Consider the following 19,817-nt stretch of genomic DNA (forward strand, 5'->3'; position numbering starts at 1 on the left):
TTGACCATATTTGAACAAATTGAGAAATACAGAAATTAGTATTGATAGACATCATAAACACAAAAAATACAAAATGCGTTTACTATGCTTACGAAGGCCATGACCATAACAATAATTTAATAGAGTTTGAAAGTAAAACCGGAAATCAATGTTTTCAGAGTGTTGAGTTGATCATATTTTGCTTCTTTACGTCGGTGCAGAACGCAAATCATTCGTTAACGTGTAGTTACGGTTTATTGGAGAACAAGCACCATGACATACCGTTTTATGTACGACAAACTGTGTGCATTAGCTAAACAGTGAAATGTGCTTAACGAACATGCGAGCAGCGCTAACGGTATTTGGGGTTTTCTGATGTTAAATAACCAACAGCTGGCTGAGCCGGTCAGTGTAAACGGCAGCGCTACCAAGCTAACCATGGTCAGCGGTTTATCGCTTACATCCGTGCTGAGCATTTGGGACGTACCTGAAAGTAGTCATCGCGGAGACAGGAGCAGTAACGGGTTTGAACAATGGCTCTTTTTGTATTTACACCAGTCACCCATTGTAAAGGACTAGCTGGTTATTTTTCATATGACGACATTTGCGCCGCTAAGCTGGCCCTCGGAACACAGATGTCGTGACCACAGCCCCTGTTACTGAGGTGTGACAGTCACAACAGCCAATACTCCACGATAAATCATGAACAACTGCGAATACCAGCAAATCGTCCCACAGGCTCTCCCGACAGGCACGGTCACAACGTCCCCTCAACCTCAACATGGTCATGGCACTGCCAAGACCGAGAAATCAAAGAAACCCAGGAGGAAGTGGGAAGTTTTCCCCGGTAAGAATCGCTTCTTCTGCGGGGGACGGATCATGGTGGCCCGGCAGAGCGGGGTCCTGCCCCTCACCCTGGGCCTTATTGTCGTCACAACTGGATTATTCTTTACATTTGAGTGAGTTGTAAACAAGATTTTTGCCAATATACCGGGAGTGCTTGGGCCATTTAATCATTTCTGTAGTAAAATGAACATAATATTTTGCATACGTCACAGCAGATGTGGATATAAAATATCTTTATTTTCCAAGATGAATAAGTATAAAATAAATAATAGCTGTAGGGGGCACTAGCTTAGAAGTCAAGGAGGTAGCATTGGGTCTTGGCTTGTTTTCCAATATCCGATAATACATTTTAAAGCCAATATCTGCTGATACCGATGTCATGCTGATAATATTGTGCATCCCTACTGTAGATAAACATTTATAGAGCTTAAATAGTTGTTTATTTTGAACTAATACTCCACTCAACTTGAGTCACCATATTTCTTAAAAAAAAAGTAAATACCAGTGCTTCGGATGTGGAAAAGACACTGATTATTAGATTAATTGATTATTAATCAATTAGATAATTAAATTGTCAAATATTTTGCTTATCGGTTTTGATTGTTTTTTTTCAATAAATAATCCAAATAATCATTTTGGTTTATGGACAAAACAAGACATTTGAGAACATAATTTTCAGCATTTTATGGACCAAACAAGTACTCGATTAATCAAGAAAATTATCAACAGATTAATCAATTATGAAAATAATGGTTAATTGTAGCCCTAACCACTGCCTTATGTACTGGAACTGAGATCACTGGCTGAATATGAACATCTTGTTCTTGGTATTACTGTGTAGTGAAAATGTGCTCCAGATGTGTCTCCAAAGAGTGACATAGTGATAAAACCACTGAATATAAATCAAACTCTCATTTATAAAACTGTCTGTGTGAATAATTTATATTTTTTAATAATAGGAATTGGCCAATGAATATTTATTAAAATTAAGCATTTTTTCCTCAGAAACTTAATAAATGTTCAGAGTGTTTGTAAAAATCAAAGCGAAGAACAAAAGACTCAGGAACAGCTTCCACACACGCAAGCAGCCACACACACACCCCTGCTCAACTCTCCATAAACCTGGACTTGCACCAAGTTGCACTAAACTGCACTTTGTGGTTTGATATATTTTACTTGCACACACTTGTAGTTTTATATTTTGTTGGGTTTTACATTTTGTTGTGTCTTATTTAAGTGTCAAGTCTTTTGTTGTGTCTTATTTAAGTGTCAAGTCTTTCGTTATTGTTGCTATTTTATTGTGTACCTCAAGCCGGGAGTCTCTGCAAAAATGTCATTATTACATTACATTACATGTCATTTAGCAGATGCTTTTATCCAAAGCGACTTACAATGGAATTGAGTACAATCAGCCAGGGGTGGAGTTGAACTTGCGACCATGATGTCTTTCGCACACAGGGTACTGGTATTAACCACTGAGCCGCTGCACCCCGGCATTATGTCCTCATAATGACAATAAAAAATTCTTAAATCTTGAATCTTGAATCTTGAATCTTGAAAATGGCCATAATAGCCAAAATCAGTATTGCAAAACAAACACAAACTATTCTGAGAGATAATGCATTTTTTCCATTGGACAAAATCCTCAAAGTTTCTCTCTCTCTCCCTCTGTGGCCATTGCAGCTGTCCCTTCCTGGTTAAACACCTGACCAGCTGCATACCTGTTATTGGTGGAGTCCTTTTTATATTTGTGATAATTACCCTGCTCCAAACCAGCTTCACTGATCCTGGCATCCTACCCAGAGCAACACCAGATGAGGCTGCTGACACTGAAAAACACATTGGTAAGGCCCAACTCTGGCATAAATATGTGGATGTCTTGGATGTTAAGTTTTTAAAAAGCTCATTGTTTTCTCTCAGATTGATATTCCTGCATAGCCCAGAAATCTAGACGCACCCTAGTGGTAGCAAATTTAATTTGCACCTGGGGTGCGTCTAGAAACTCCTCGTTAGCTCGCGAGCTGCAAAATCCAAAGTCTGGTTTGTGTATGGTGTCGGTGGGTGGGCTTAACATAATGACAACAGAGTAGAAACCATTCCATGTGTAGTCCCTGTCGGTCTCTGCTACTGGTGCGGCTGGTGATCATCAGTCTTTCGAATCGGCTTTGGCATCGACTTTGAACGATTTGGAGTTAAACTTTTCATTGAAAAATGAACAAATAACGGTACTGAAGTCATTCCTTCTACAGCAAAAGTTTAATTTATTAGCTAGCTACGCTGGTGGTCAAACGCATGGGACTCAAAACCCACTGGTTATTATGGAGGACCAGGTAAACAAGGCTACCAAATTTGGACTCTTGGCCCTGCAAAGGTCGACCAGGAGGCCATTTGAAGCGGTCGGTCCCAGTTGATGTACAGGATTCAGGGAGTCCAGAATTCTGGCTTCTTCAGAAAAATGGGGAGACATGTTGGCCACCGAGGTCTTCCAAGACAGATTTGTTGTTGGAGAATGTATTTTGCTACTGAAGTCATTGATGTTCTCACACTATGTTATGTTTTTACATTTAAATGTATTCTGATATGTCTACCAGGGTAAAGGCTGCTAGAGGAAAGGCCTTCAGAGAGAGTTTTACCAGGCTGAACTAAAGTCCAGTATGAAAGTTGTGAGACCCATGCCCATGATCCTGTCTTCAGCCTAGGCTTATATGTGGCTGGTGCAATAGCCACTGAAGACTTATTGGTTATCAGTGTCACCCCTCTCCTCAGGAAAGCCACCAGCTTGTTTACCTGCCCTTCTCTGAAAAAACACTTAGTGTGGTGCTGAAATTAAGGACAGTAATAATCCATAGACAATCATTAACTAAAAATCTGTTTTGTTACATTACTAAACTCTTATCAATACAGAAATCTACAACATATTGTAGGTGCTAATGCACTTTGTCCTTCAGGTACACCAGCGGACCTGGATTCCCTAGCAATTATTAAAAGACAGTTGCATTTGGAAAATGCCACTCACGTCACCATACGCCCAAAAAGAACAAACATTGTTCTACAGTGTCTTCAGACACTATGGACTGTCTGAACTGGGTTGTGAGGATACTGAAAGAGAACGGCCCGAGAATGTCGCCAGTGATTATCTGCTGCCGTACACAAACGACAAGAGATGTCCGATATTGGCTTTTTTACCGATATCCGATATGTCGATATTGTCCAACACTTAACTTCCAATCCGACATATAAAAGCTTTTTTCCCACATAACTAATTTTAGGTCACATCACGTATCTACTGATGCATTCCACAAATAAACACTGAATCAACTGAAATTATGGAAAGTATCATTTATTTCTCACATTTTCTCGCAACTATACAATTTTGATAAGAAATACAAGCAACACTTTAGAAGTGTGAAGTGAAGTGCAAAGGAGGGGAACAAATATAGACATTACACTTGAAGACCAGATATCTGTTGTGAAGCTGATGGATACAGCGTCTGATATTAACTTCTCGACGTGCCTGTAGGGTCACGGTTAGTTGCTTGTTGCTTCTTTTCATTACTTTGCTGCACAAATGCTGCGTGTACCTCCGAGGGATCACGGCGCAGTTTGATGAGGTCATCAATCGCACACTGGAAACATGAAAGAACCATATTCTATTCTATATATGCGATATGTTTGTGCAGGCATGGTGCAGTAATCATTGTTGTACTGTTTTCATACATGTTTAACTAGATTACTGCTGCTTTTGTGTTTTGCACCATGAGTTAAAGGGGACATATTATGCAAAATCAACTTTTTAACCATTTTAATACTGATATTTGGGACTCTGGGGGCCCTACCAGTCGCCAAAGTGTGGAAAAACAATACTCAGTCATGTTTTCGTGGTTCCGCTTAGTGTAAGTATAGGCGATAAAACGCTCGATGTTGAATTCCCTGCGCTTATGACGTCAGCATGTGCATTTCACCGCGAATGTTACCGCCCCACCAGTACGTTTACTTCGCAAGCTCCACCTTAGCTCCACCCTGCGAGAGTGCAGGCGAGGGAGGAAGAGCGCTATTATGTCAACAAGGCGGGACAAGTGTGCTGTTGGTGGCTGCACAGTGGAGCACAGTGTTTTACAGAGGATTTTATATATGAAGCTATGCCGGATAAAGTCAGCAATCGTGTGTTGTGTGTTCGCACCACTTTACACCAGACTGCGACCAGCGGTTGCCATATTTAGTCAGGGGACGTAGTTCACCAACGTACAAACACACAAATTGTTAAGAAAAGATCACATAGAGCTCATAACTGACCATTCTGACACGTCCTAATTAAACATATTTGTTCAGTACGTCCTCCATGACCGGAGCACAGACTCAGTCTGATACAATCACATAAATCAGCTGTTTATGCAGCTCGCCGCTTGACGATCAGCAGTGCTGCACTCTCTGTGCAGCGGTGCTACACTCTCTGTGTCACCGATAGCCTAAACAGCCTGAACCGCTGAATAAACTGTATGCTGCTGTATCAGATGGGAGACTGTGCTCCGGAGACCTCACCACCTCACCACCTCCGGTGCTCCGGCGAGCTGGCGACCGCTGGTCGCAGTCTGATGTGAAGTGGTGCGATCAGCTGATCGCCAGCGGCAGTTTAGACTATCGGTGACACAGAGAGTGTAGCACCGCTGCACAGAGAGTGCAGCACCGCTGCTCGGTCAGTTATGAGCTCTATGTGATCTTTTCTTAACAATTTGTGTGTTTGTACGTCGGTGAAATACGTCCCCTGACTAAATACGGCAACCGCTGGTCGCAGTCTGATGTGAAGTGGTGCGATCAGCTGATCGCCAGCGGCAGTTTAGACTATCGGTGACACAGAGAGTGTAGCACCGCTGCACAGAGAGTGCAGCACCGCTGATCGGTCAGTTATGAGCTCTATGTGATCTTTTCTTAACAATTTGTGTGTTTGTACGTCGGTGAAATACGTCCCCTGACTAAATACGGCAACCGCTGGTCGCAGTCTGATGTGAAGTGGTGCGAACACACGAACACACGATCTGATACAGCAACATACAGTTTATTCAGCTTACACGGTGATCGCCACCGCTGATCGCCAGCTCGCCGGAGCACCGGAGCTGGTCAGCGGTGGTGAGGTCTCCGGAGCACAGTCTCCGGTCTGATACAGCAACATACAGTTTATTCAGCGCGCCGCTGGCGATCCGCGGTGGCGATCAGCGGTGCTGCACTCTCTGTGTCACCGCTGATCTTCTGTTCAGTTAAAGTGTTTTTAACTGATTTACAGTTGGACAGTGTTCGGCTCGATCCTTATGTAGGACGTCTCTTCCTGTGACGGCACTCTCGCTGACATGTTGATATTGTCAGAGAGCTAGTGGAGGGAGGGGGAGACGAATAGAGCTGTAAAGCGCTGTAAAGAGGACAAATCAGAAACCCCCTGGAAGAAGTGGGTGTGTGTTTGCCTGTGTCTCATTTGCATATAAAGGGACCATGCACGAAAACCGAGCGTTCTGAAAGGGGCGGGTTTAGCAGGGTTATTGAACTACTATGATTCTTCATCCTTATGGTATTTTGACCAAAGCATGTCACTGACATGTTCATTAGGACACCAGGGAACTATTTTAATGGGGGAAATAGGGTATAATATGTCCACTTTAAGAGTGTTCATGTAGTTCATGTAGTTTTCACTGGATGTAGTATCTTGCTCAACACTGTGAGTGTTAAAATAAAAGACTCGTCACAATGTAAACCAAGCATTTACTTGCACATTTTGGTGAAATCCAGGCATTACTTTATCAGGTTTTCATTATCGGTAGAAAAACTGATACTGATATGAACCGATCTTGCTTTATCAGGTTAATATCGGATATTATCAGTGTGCCAATAATGAAAGATGTTCTGTCACCAAAAAGTAACTTGATGAGGACTGCTGGGTTAATAGGGATCCAGAAAACAGGGTAGTAAACTTACTTAACGGACGCTTCCCCATCACAAGACTAGATTACTCACTTCATTAGGCAGTGATGGTGCACGCAGCGATGTTGTAGCCACCACAGCACTGAGCCAAACACCCTATTTCATTTCATTTTATTTTGTTTTTTGTGTTCTGCACACAAAGTGCCCAACCCTCATAAGACTCCATCACATATTACATTACATTCAAAATACAAATGATTATACAGCTTGATCTTTGAACAAAATACTCCTTCTTTCCCAGGCTTTACTAAAAAAGGTTCCCTTTTTAAAGCACAAGTGAAGTTTTTCATATTCATCTAACCAAAAGAAGTTAGCAGAAATGGAAGACATTTTTATCAAAAATACATTCCTCTGGACCATAAAATGAATCTCATTCTCAATCTTACCCAGGTCACACATAAAAACAGAGCCTGTCTTCCTCTGAGGTATCATTGAACCTGCCTGTCTCCAGAGCTAGTGGGAGCGTTCCTGAGTGGCCTTTACCTAAACTATAATTTACATAGGGTTCTAAACTGTAACATTCTTTTATCAAACAATATGTTCTTCATCTGGGTTTGTCCCACAAATCAACTGACCATTTACCTTTAAACCTTTAAAACATGTTACTCTTTATCTCTTGAATGTTTGAATGTTCTGGAAAACATATAAAACAAACACCAGAAGCATCATCAGAACCAGGTCATACACATGAGTTGTACAGTTGTGTATAGGCAAACCTAGGTTATCACAACCTTTAACCCTGTTGAGTACAGATCCCAGTACTCTCCCTGCAGACTGGGCAAGGACATTAATACCTTCTTTAAATGTCATGTGCTCCTCCAGTGTTAAACCAAGTGATTTATACTGATCAGTGTAAGTCAAAACCATTGAACCCAAATTAAAGCAAAAAGAACTTCTCTCCTGGGACTTTTGTCTGAAATGTACTGTTTGAGATTGAACCTGATTTACTGCTAGTCTCCATAATTTCCAGCACCATTCTGCAACAATGTTCAACATAATCTGCAAATCTTCACAATCAGCAAGTAAAGCTACATCATCAATGATATGGTCATCAACGTTCATTCCAAGTGAACAGACTTCAATCTGAATCACTAAATCATTCACATCAATAGAAAACAATGTTGGGGACAATACATCTCCTTGCTTTACACCAAACTGTTGGGGAAACCATACAGTTGTATATTTATTAACGTGGACACCGGCAACAGGTGCCTGACACAGAGACTTAACGACAAAGTAAAATTTCCCATTAACTCCAGCTTTTAACAACCTATATTGAAGCATCTCCCTGTTCATCCAGTCAAAGGCCTTCGTGAAATAAATAAAACAAACAAAAGCAGATCTATTCACCTTAGTTCTTGAACGAATAATCGAAGAGACTACATAGATATGATCAATATATGCTCTACCCTTTCTAAATCCATTTTGTTCATCTACAAGTATCCTCTCAAAGTGGTCTACACGTCTACCGTTCAGAAGTCCATTTATACACACAACTAAACAACTAATAGGATTTATACCCCTATAGCTAACTTTTCTGTAGATTTAGGAATTGGTTTAATAATGGACTTATGCCACTGTGCCGGAATAATGCTATTATCAAAACAAAATTGAAATAATTCAGTAATTCATTCGAATGTCATCAATTTCAGTAGTTATTTTCATTTTGTATTTATCGTTTACATTTTTCATTTCTTCCAAAGAAAATGTTGTATTCCGGGATGGATTACAGTTATTTACGTCAGCTTTCATGTCATTTGCTCTTTTAAATTGATTAATTCCTTTAAAAAGATCTCGTCAAATGAACTTACAACCAGAAAACAGAGTATAGAGTATCTAACTTTACTTCCATGGGAATAACCATAGACTTTTTGGGACCTCATTTCTTTATTTCATTCCAGAATTGTTGATGGCTGTGAGTTTGTAAATAATCAATATGCAGCGAAAGACCTCTATTGAAGTTTTGTTTTACAGTATGTAAATTCTTATCAAACACAGCTTGCACTTTCTTAAATTCAGTCCTGAACTCATCCTTAAGGTTTTTATTCTTACATCTGAGGATTTCTTTTCTCTGCTGATCTTAAATTGTAAAGTTCTCTGCTCTCCTTGATGTTGTCTATGTACAGAGCCTTGAGATAATGTATGTTATGATTTGGCGCTATACAAATAACATTGAATTGAATGGAATTTACATTTAGGTTGTGCTGGGTCTGCTCACACCATTTGATGAAATGAGAAACTGTGTTGAGATATTCCTGAATTGAGTTTGTGTCTGTGAGGAGGCCAAGAATGGCTGTCATCTGCATATTTGAGGAATATGGTGGTGGGGGAGGGGCGTGTGCAATCATTTGTGTACATTGTGTATAGGAAAGGGCTCAGAACACAACCCTGAGGGGCTCCAGTGTCATTGGTGAGTCCAGGTGTGGTTGTTGTGCCTACCCGGACTGTCTGCTCTATGTTGGAGTGGAAGTTATGGAGCAGATGTATCAGACGGGAGGGTAAGTTGAGATGGTGTAGTTTTTGCATCAGCAGGTGTCTTTGGATTGTGTTGAAAGCACAACAGAAATCTGCGAGCAGGATTCTAACGGTAGTACGAGGGGAGTTCCAGTTCCAGTGTTCCAGCAGAATATGCAGCAAGAAGGCCACAGTGTCTTCAGTACCCCTCTTGGCCTTGTAAGCAAATTGGAAGGGGTCCAGGCGCTGATGGACATGTGGCAGGATGGTGTTGAGCAGCAGGTACTGCAGGCACTTCATCAGGATGGAAGTGAGGGCAATGGGGTAGAAGTCCTTCAGTTCTGTGGGTCGGGGTTTTTGAGTATTGGGATTATTGTTGCTGTTTTCCAGGGTGAAGGTATTTCGCATTGCCGGTAGATTTCCCAGAAGAGTTAATGGATTACTGGGTAGAGTTCTGTAGCACAGGTCTTGAGTACCCTTTTTGGAATCCCGTCAGGCCCCGGAGCTTTGCCTGTCTTGCACCTTCTCACTTGCCTCCTGACGTTTTTCTCTGAGAAGGGGGCTGTGTCCAAAATCAGGTGATACTGGTGGGCTGGGTCTAGGTGCATTTCCAGTGAGGGGTTTGGCCATCTGGAAGGCTTGTTTTGTGTTCATTTTGCTGATTTTTTGTTCTAGACTATTTTTTATATTTGAGTTTGGCTCTCAGGACCTCATTTTGACTGTCCAGGCCTTCTTCGCACCCCCATATTAGAGAATGCACTTTACATGATAGACAGGGTTGTCTAGCTCGCAATGCAATTGCAGCAGCAGCACAGGTGACAGGACGGGAATGGTTTGTGATGGTTGAAAAGACAGACAAGAGGAGTGGTAAGAAACACTTGGAGGTCTGACTCAAAGCTGGTAAATGAGAAAGATCTCAAATCGTCTGGTGAAGACCTCCACAACATGAAATTCTGGGAGGGGTTGCAGAGTGTTTTGCATTCACTTGCAAAGACTGTAAGGATGATGACCTTCACTTCCTGTAAAAGCTCTTCATGTTTCATGATTAATGTGGCCGCTGCTTTCCATTTTTTGTTGTTTATGTGTTTCAGCATCAAAGCATCCTCAGACGGGCACACCTTTTGTTTAGTGATGACCTGAAAGAAGTCAAAGAAGTTGTATGTAAAAATAATTTACTGTGGTAATAATCTACATTGTAGAGTAATGCAGTCAACGGCTACATTGACAGCTGTGTTGACAAGTTTGTTCCTTCGTCTAGGGGAATTAGAATTTTCTAAATCCAGGAAATCTCAAAAACCTAGCCTGCACAGAAACATAGCCGCTACTTGCCATAGTAACATAAAAGTTTCCAAAACAATAATGTATCACAAATGTTAACAATTAAGCATTTTTAACAGTACAATAAGCTGTATATGGAATGTTGTAAGAATTATGTATTATTACTCTTTTCCAGCAAATCATGAATTACATACATTGTCTTTACCATGAACTATGGTTATTAGACATTTTGGCCTTGAAGTGCACATGTGACTCTCTTTGAATCATGAAATGAATATTAACAAAATATATCTAAAATAATATATATTGAATTACATTAGGTGCACACTATACAGTATAATACTATACGGAATATGCAGGTGTTCTAACAAAACATCCTACCCGAAAAACTTCCGGTTATGGCGGCTCAGTGAACAGTCGGGTCAATTCAGTCCTCTGATATATTATGAAATTTAGTCACGAGTGAGACCCTATTAATAGCTTTTGTGAAACAGACGTTTTCTAGGGCAGCAAGATGACGACGCCAAGAACATGTGGAGCAGGAAAACATGAATAGAAACTGACCAACAGCCCAAGACACCCTAAAGTGTCGCCCCCTGGCTAGCAATGAGCCAGAGCTAATGCTAGCAATGGCGGCTAACGACACATTGGAGCCACCCTCTTGGTTCTCCACTGAAATGCAAAAGTGGTGAACACTAATTGTTTTCCACTTTATTTTGGTTAATACTTAACTTTTTCTGTTTCTAACCCTAATTAGAAGTTATAGAGTTAAGAGTTATAGTTTGTAACCCCCGATAGATGGGTGTAAATATTCTCAAACAGTTGATAAATATTCTTCAAACAGTTGACAAGTGATTGTGGATACATATTCACGCACTCTTGAATTATTTCTTAAAAACAAAAAACCCCAAAAATTCCATCACAATCACAAGTCTAATACTTTCTTTGGCTGAATAGAATCTCGTGCGGAGACAAGGTTTCGGAGAATGCGTAAGTTCTGAATTTACCAATCTCCAGCAGGTGGATCGTTCCCACTGACCTCACTCTGTTGTGTAGCAGGTAGAGATGTACTTTCTTGCGCCTCAGTGAGGTGATGGTGGTTTCATCTTATTGTCTGTCCATCATCAGATCTGGTATGATAGCTGCGTGACGTTTCTGTAAGCTGAATGACTGCGGCTGGTTTCCATTGGCCATTTTCTTGCTGGAGTCGGATTGTTGCTCCAGTGTGCAGTCGTGGTAAAGGTCTGGCAGCTCTGTCGTAGTGTTTCTTCTGTCTGCGCTGATATTCTGCCCTTGTTTCTAGCACAATGTTCTGTGGGGTTAGTTGGGGCTGCATTTGCTTTGCTGTTGTTGGTAGAATGGAGCGTAGTCTGCGGCTCATTAGGATTTGAGCTGGTGATTTCAGTCCATCGACGGGAGTGTTCCTATAGTCCAGTAGGCTGGGGTAGGGATATTTTCCATCCTCCTTGGCTTTGTGAGGATCCACTTGGCAGTTTGAACAGTCTTTTCTGCTAAGCCGTTGCTCTGTGTAACTTGGGCTTGATGTTGTATGTTGAAATCCACAGAATTCTGTACATTCTGGAATTCATTGGAACTGTAGCATGGTCCATCGTCACGACAAATTCACATTTGGGTCTGAAGCATGAACAACAAGACAATTTTAAATAAGGCACTCATCCTGTTGATGATGAAACCTTTGCCACAGTAAACGTCTCTATGTTGACAAATATTTCACTTCTTGGTGTAATGGATATTACATTGGCAGTGATGATATCTTATTGACATCTAAAGGTGTGAACTACTAATATTTGAGGACTGAGAAAAGTGATACTCTAGCAGTTATGTTTATTGTCAGTTTCATGATTGTATGCATTTATTATTGATGAGTGTAGTTGGCAGAGACAGTGTGGTGCTGTGTGGTTGCAGCAGAGTTTGCTGGAGCTGCGCATACTGACATTGGCATGATATTTGTCCTTCTCTGTCTCTGTAGACGATGCAGGAAACACAAGCTATCATCCTCCGCCGCGCACTCAGGAAGTCCTGATTAACCAGCAGGTGGTCAAGCTCAAGTACTGCTTCACATGTAGGATGTTCCGGCCTCCACGCACCTCCCACTGCAGCTTGTGTGACAACTGTGTGGGTGAGCAGCACACACACCAGCAACGTAACATCAACATCAACAACCATATGTAATAAATAATAGCTTCATGTGGGCCACAGTGATCATTATAACCTCACTCGGCAACACACAATCTATTCCTCTACATTTAGTTCTTCTCTGGTGCACTTCTCCTTCAGAGCGATTCGACCATCACTGCCCCTGGGTGGGCAACTGTGTCGGGAAACGCAACTACCGCTTCTTCTACACCTTTATTGTGCTGCTCTCCTTCCTGACGGCGTTCATCTTTGGATGTGTGACCACACATCTGGCACTGAGTAGGTCTTCAGGCTCCACACTAAGCCTATATTCTTATAGAGATGCTTTCATTTGAAAACAGTATTTTCAAACATGTCACTTTCAGCTCTGTAACACTCAAAAACAGATTTGTTCTTTCACACTCCCACTTGTGATCTTTGTATGCCGTTACAAACCAGCCATGGTACACCGACTCTCTCTCTTGTCTTCTCAATCCTTTGTATTTCTCACTCCCTGTCACTGTCACGAGAGTGCCAGCTGTTTTCCACGCCTCTATTCAATGAAGGCCCGTCCTCCTCTGCCTGTGATTGGCTGACTAGTACAGGCAGGATGTCCCTTTCACTGAGTAGCGTGTAGAAACGGTAGAAACCATAGAAACACTGTGAGAAAAGATCCAGGTCTGGGTCTGGACCCGGGCCGCTGCCATATTATTCAATTATTGTTCATTTGAGAAGAAACATTTTCTTACATATTGTTGTTACACTACTGTTGTACAATTAATTTCTTGTTTCTGTACAAATTAAAATCATATTCCAGGTTAGTAACATTTAAGGAAAATAGTTTGTCCATGTTTATCTCTTAGTATGAGACACATCACATTTACTCCATTCAATTCAATTCAATTTTATTTGTATAGCACCAAATCATAACATACATTATCTCAAGGCACTGTACATAGACAACATCAAGGAGAGCAGAGAACCCCAACAGTTCACACAATGAGCAAACACTAGGCATCAGTGGAGAGAAAAAACTCCCTCTTAACAGAAGAAGAAATCTCTGACAGAACCAGGCTCAGAGATGTGCAGTCATCTGCCTCAACCGGTTGGGGTGAAAGAAAAATGGGGGACAGCGGAGAGGTGGGGGACAGAAAGAGGGGGAGAGAAAGGACAAGAGGGAGATGAGGTAGAGACAGAAGAGAGAGAGAGAACAACAACTGTATCAAGTTACAACTTTATACAGTCAATGATATCGACTTTTTAATTATAGTACAATAATAATGGTGATGATATGTATGATATGGGTAGCCTCGAAAACTGGATCTGGATCCTGCAACCTGCAAGATGAGAATACAGAGAGAGATTGAGAGAGGGAAGGAAGGAAGGGCACAGACTAGGGAGAGAAAGAGACAAGGTTAATGACATATAAAAAGTCATAATCATATCCTGAGTGTGAGAGAGTGAATGTGTGTGTACCACAGGAAAATCCCCCAGCAGTTTAGTTCTATAGCAGCATAACCAAGAGATGGTCCAGGTTTCCCTGAACCAGCTCTAACTATAAGCTTTATCAAAAAGGAAAGTTTTAAGTCTAACTTTAAATACAGAGAGAGGCTCCGCCTCCCGAACTGTCATTGGAAGCTGGTTCCACAGGAGAGGAGGAGCCTGCTAACTGAAGGCTCTGCCTCCCATTCGGCTGTTATAGACTCTGGGAACCACAAGTAAATCTGTATTTTGTGACCTAAGACGTCTGTTAGGGTGATAAGCTAAGACTAGGTCTTTCAGGTATGAAGGGGCGTGACCATTAAGTGCTTTGTACGTGAGGAGGAGGATTTTAAATTGAATTCTAAACTGTGGGTGGAGCCAGTGTAGAGAAGCTAACACTGGAGTTATATGGTCTCTCTTTCTAGTTCCTGTCAGAACTCGTGCTGCAGCATTTTGAATGAACTGAAGGGTTCTAACAGACTTGTTAGAACATCCTGATAATAAGGAGTTACAGTAATCTAATCTAGATTAACAAAAGCATGAACTAGTTTTTCAGCATCCTGTAAAGACAGAATGTTTCTAATTTTCATAATGTTCCGCAGGTGGAAGAAGGCTGTTCTGGAAATGAGTTTTATATGTGAATCAAATGACATTTCCTGGTCAAAAGTAACTCCAAGGTTCCTCACAGTGGAACTGGAAGCCATGGTGATGTCATCTAAAGTGACAATGTAATCAGAAAGTTTTTCTCTGAGGTGTTTAGGGCCGAGTATAATGACCTCAGTTTTTTCTGAGTTTAAAAGTAGAAAGTTACAGGTCATCCAGGACTTAATGTCTCTGAGACATTCCTGGAGTTGAACAACCTGATTTATTTCATCCGGCCTCATTGATAAATATAGCTGTGTGTCATCTGCATAACAATGAAAGTGTATGTTATGCTTTCTAATAATGTTCCCTAGAGGAAGCATATATAAGGTAAAAAGTATAGGCCCAAGCACTGAGCCTTGTGGAACTCCACAATTAACTTTTGTTTGTAGTGAGGCTTTATCATTAACGTGAACAAACTGGAATCTATCAGATAAGTATGATTTAAACCAGCAGAGGGCAGCACCTGTGATACCAAGAGTCTGCTCCAATCTCTGCAGTAGAATATCATGATCAATGGTGTCAAATGCAGCACTAAGATCTAACAGGACAAGTAAAGAAACTAGACCATTATCTGAGCCAAGAGAAGATCATTACTAACTTTAACTAGTGCTGTTTCTGTGCTATGGTTTAATCTAAAACCTGACTGAAAATCTTCAAACAGGCCATTAATGCACAGATATTCACATCATTGATTAGCAACTGCCTTTTCTAAGATTTTAGAAACAAAGGGAAGATTAGATATAGGTCGGTAATTAGCTAAAATATCTGGGTCAAGGGTCGCTTTTTTTAGAAGGGGTTTAATAACTGCTACTTTAAACGTTTGGGGCACATCTCCAGTTAATAAGGATAGATTAATTTGAGTTAATATAGAGCTGTTAATTAAAGGAAACACATCTTTAAACAGTTTGGTGGGGATAGGATCTAACTGACAGGTTGATGGCTTAGATGATGAAACTAATGATGTTAACTCAGGGAGATCTATAGGGGAGAAACTGTCTAACTGTGCACCTGGTGCTTCTAAAGCTCTTGTACTAGAAGATGAGTCAGTCCCAATATGAGGGAGGAGATGATCCATTTTTTCTCTAATTGATGTTATTTTATTCACAAAGACGTTGATAAAGTCATCACTGCTCAGTGTTAAAGGAATAGATGGTTCAGTGGAGCTGTGGCTCTGTGTCAGCCTGGCTACAGTGCTGAAAACAAACCTATGATTATTCTTATTTTCTTCAATTAGAGAAGAATAATAGGCAACTCTAGCTTTGTGTAGGGCTTTTTTGTAAGCTACAAAACCATCTTTCCAGGCTATATGAAGTTCCTCTAGGTTACTGGAACGCCATTTTCTTTCTAATCTACATAACGTCTGTTTAAGAGCACGAGTATTGGAGTTAAACCATGGTGCTCGTCTCATCTGATTCACCACTTTCTTTTTCAGAGGGGCAACACAGTCTAATGTAGTACGCAGTGAGGCTGCTGTACTGTCAACAAGGTTATCTATGAGGGCGGGAGTAAAATCACAAAAGGTACCTTCAGATGTACTGACATATGGCACCGAGTTAAATAAAGGTTGCACTGTCTCTTTGAATGTATTCATATTATTATCAGACAGTATTTCTTATTTATGTTATTGTAGTTCAGTGTTGAATAAAACCTATTGATTCCAACAGTGAGTTAAATGCGCAGCTAAGACTATCACGGTCAACATCTACATGGATGTTGAAATCCCCTACAATTATGATTTGATCTGTTTTAAGCACTAACTCAGATAAGAACTCAGAGAACTCTGATAGGAACTCTGAATAAGGTGCAGGCGGATGATAAACTGTGACTATTATAATTGGTTTCTGTGATTTACAACTAGGATGAGATAGATTAAGAATAAGGCTTTCAAACGATGAATATCCTGGTCAGTCTGTGTGGTGCTGAGAGGGGAAAACTTGTTTGAGGTGTGAACAGGTTGGTGGTGGACAGGACTCTTAGGCTTAACACTACAGTCACCCAGCTGCCCTGTTTGTCTCCCGGCTGCACGGGAGCTGCTGAGGGAGCTAATGCTATGTGGTCCGCACCGACTACTGGGGACTGGCTAACTGATTTAGCTTCTATGGTGCGGTGCCGAGTTTCTACTTCGCTAAGCCTCGCCTCCACCCTAGCCAGCAAGCTACACTTTTTACAAGTACTTTTATCGCTAAAGGAGGCAGAGGAGTAGCTAAACATGTGGCACACAACACAGGACAGAGCAGGAGAAGGAGAGGGAGAAGCCATCGCTGCTAAGCTAACTTTACGCTAGCAAAGTTACATGAAATATTTACAAAACTCCATCAAAAACTTCTAAACTGGTACATCACACACTTTTTATGTTATAGCTTGTGCTATCATTAGCTGCAGTAACTCAATTTGCATTTTTATTTTATTGATATGGGGGGTGGAGTGGCTCAGTGGTTGAGACCGGTACCCTGTGTGCAAAAGACTTCATGGTTGCAAGTTCAACTCCACCCTTGGCAGGTTGTACTCAATTCCCTTGTAAGTCCCTTTGGATAAAAGTGTCTGCTAAATGACATGTAATGTAACGTAATCTACATCACTCAGTTGGCTTCACTGATTTAAGTTGCTCAATTTATATTGTGTCATTTCATGAAATAAATAGTTACTTTTATTCACTTAAAGGGACACTCTGTGTCTTTTGGGCATGTATAATGTGACATTACTTCTACTTAAAGGCGCACATTTATTGTCTTTTCCCTGTTTTGAAAATGATTCCCTGATTCAATAACATTCAAAAAAATCATTTTTGTTTTCAAACTTAAAGTGACAAAGACAGAGTGGTAGTGTGGACAGCAGAGTGGATGTAGCCTCACACAGCAGCTGTTTTGTTCAGTATGTTTTCTTCTCTTTCAGTGGCTCAGGATGGAAAGGGTCTGGTGTTTGCTCTGCAGGAGAGTCCAGGAAGATATCCTTTTACTCATCAATGCATTTAAAAAAAGCTTCATTGTTTCTCCTCCCCTCACATGTACTAATGTTCTCCTTAATGCAACCTTTCACTGCAGTGGAGCTCGTCATATGTTTTTTCTCAGTCTGGTCCATCTTGGGCCTTTCAGGCTTCCATACATACTTAGTGGCTTCTAACCTGACCACAAATGAAGATGTGAGTAATGCTACAATATTTGCACTTGTTTTTTTATGGCATTTGTATAATTCAAATAATCTCACCTTATCACCTTTAAGAAATGTGTAAATAAACATGTAAAACTGTAATACCATATAATTTAACATAAGACGTACTGTAGCTGTGTTTTAGTCGCTGTTTACATTTGGAGCTTCTTTGTAGTGCTAGTAATGTTGTTATAAGTGAACATAAACCCTTTATTGATTTATGAAGTTTAAAAAACAAAACAAAACAAAAAAGCATGTGTGTGTGTCTGTGTGTGTGTGTGTGTGTGTGTGTGTTTTCCAGATCAAAGGCTCCTGGTCAGGGAAGAGTGGACAAGACGTCACAAACCCATACAGTCATAAAAACATCCTCATCAACTGTTGCTCTGTGCTCTGTGGACCCATGCCACCAAGGTTGGTCTCACATTCTGGGATTGGAATGGTTCATTCTTGAAATTCAGCCATGTGAGCATCTGGTCTTGACTTTGAAAAAGTCCCTGTGTGACATGAACTCTCTGACTGGCTGCCACCAGGTGGTGAACATGGACAATTACATTCAAACTCAAATGACCTGGGGGACAATGAGTGTCCACTAGAGGGAAAAATACACATCCGTTTATTACAGGATGGGCAATATGAGCTTAGAATTATAACACAATGTTCTTTCATGATATCACGATGACAGTATTTGGTGATATTTCACAGCATTTCAAAGTAAGGGTGTTTGTAAGGCACAGACGCCGGTGACATGAGTGTACATGCATCAAAAACACAATTTATGAAGAACAATGACATTTTACAGCCAGAGGCAGCGCTCCATCTCTCTCCCCCTCACAGCTCTGAACAACAAAGTCATATATAGTGTGTGTGTGTGTGTGCATTCAGGATTAACTGTACGTGAGATGATAAGACACTTTCCTTTCTTCTGTTCTCTTTTAGTTTAATCGACAGGCGAGGCTTCCTGCCTGCAGATGAATCTGCCCAGACAGGTGGAGCGGACATCGACGTCCCATCTGTGGCTGTTAAAAGCGAGATAACCATGGTAAGAGGATCCACAACATGGATTATAAAGTGCAGTTAAATTAGAGATACGGTGCATAGTGGGATAAATGTCCTTAGATTTTACACCAGATGTGATTTAGGTCCAGGCTGTTGCTGGGGTCGTGACCCCTGAACACCTAGAGATGTGTTGTAGAGTCGAATGGCAAGTTCCTGAGTCTGTTTGTCAGCAGCCTGGTGCTGAATACCAGGTTTTTTTCTGCTTCCTAAATGTGAATATTTTCTGATTTCTTCGTTCCATAGAACAGAGAGATCATTACAAGTGAATCATTTGAGAACATCATCATTTTCAGATGTCACAAAAATCCTCTCTACCTTTAGCTGCTGTTTCTCTCTGTTACATACAGGAGAGTAGCTGCTGTTTGCACCAGTAATTGTATGCATGTGTGCAGAATAAGCTGAAAGCCAGTTGAGGGTGTAATGCTTATTATGTGTCACATATTATGTGTCACATTTGAACTCCATCAGTACATTTCCTTACGTTCTTTGTGATATTCCTTGTTGCCCACCCTCTTTTTTGATAATGTTTTGTCACACATTACAAATGGAAATCGTTCCCATTGTTCGTTGTTTCTGTTGTTAAGGTCCAACTGTCCCTAGTATCAGTCCACTCAGCAGTCTGTCATGTCTGTACTGTCCTGACTCTGCGGTGTCATGTACATGCTGATTAACCACATTTAGAAGAGGAAAAAGCAAAGTTTGATCATTATACACATTATAGCTTATGGTCACTTTATACAACTTATACAACTTTCACAACTTTTTTTTTTTTTTAGTCATTAAGGCAGTATACAGTATGTATGTATGTGTATATATAATATGTATGT

The 19,817-nt window shown here is 40.9% G+C and overlaps 1 protein-coding gene across 2 annotated transcripts; it reads left to right on the forward strand.

The window, feature by feature from the left end:
* The first annotated feature begins 167 nt into the window (after nucleotides 1-167).
* LOC122762662 (palmitoyltransferase ZDHHC18-B-like) lies at nucleotides 168-19,634 on the forward strand. Of its 2 annotated transcripts, none has more exons than XM_044017854.1 (8): nucleotides 168-938; nucleotides 2,509-2,669; nucleotides 12,515-12,664; nucleotides 12,796-12,960; nucleotides 17,680-17,731; nucleotides 17,824-17,926; nucleotides 18,236-18,345; nucleotides 18,871-19,634. In XM_044017854.1, exons 1-8 carry the CDS (start codon nucleotides 682-684, stop codon nucleotides 19,010-19,012), a joined length of 1,140 nt encoding a protein of 379 aa, XP_043873789.1. In that variant the 5' UTR covers nucleotides 168-681; the 3' UTR covers nucleotides 19,013-19,634. The 2 variants fall into 2 exon arrangements, with proteins under 2 accessions (XP_043873789.1, XP_043873790.1); XM_044017855.1 differs by having other exon boundaries at nucleotides 12,823-12,960.
* The last annotated feature ends 183 nt before the right edge of the window (nucleotides 19,635-19,817 follow it).

This window comes from Solea senegalensis, unplaced genomic scaffold (assembly GCF_019176455.1).
Source record: "Solea senegalensis isolate Sse05_10M unplaced genomic scaffold, IFAPA_SoseM_1 scf7180000015926, whole genome shotgun sequence".
Taxonomy (NCBI): Eukaryota; Metazoa; Chordata; class Actinopteri; order Pleuronectiformes; family Soleidae; genus Solea; species Solea senegalensis.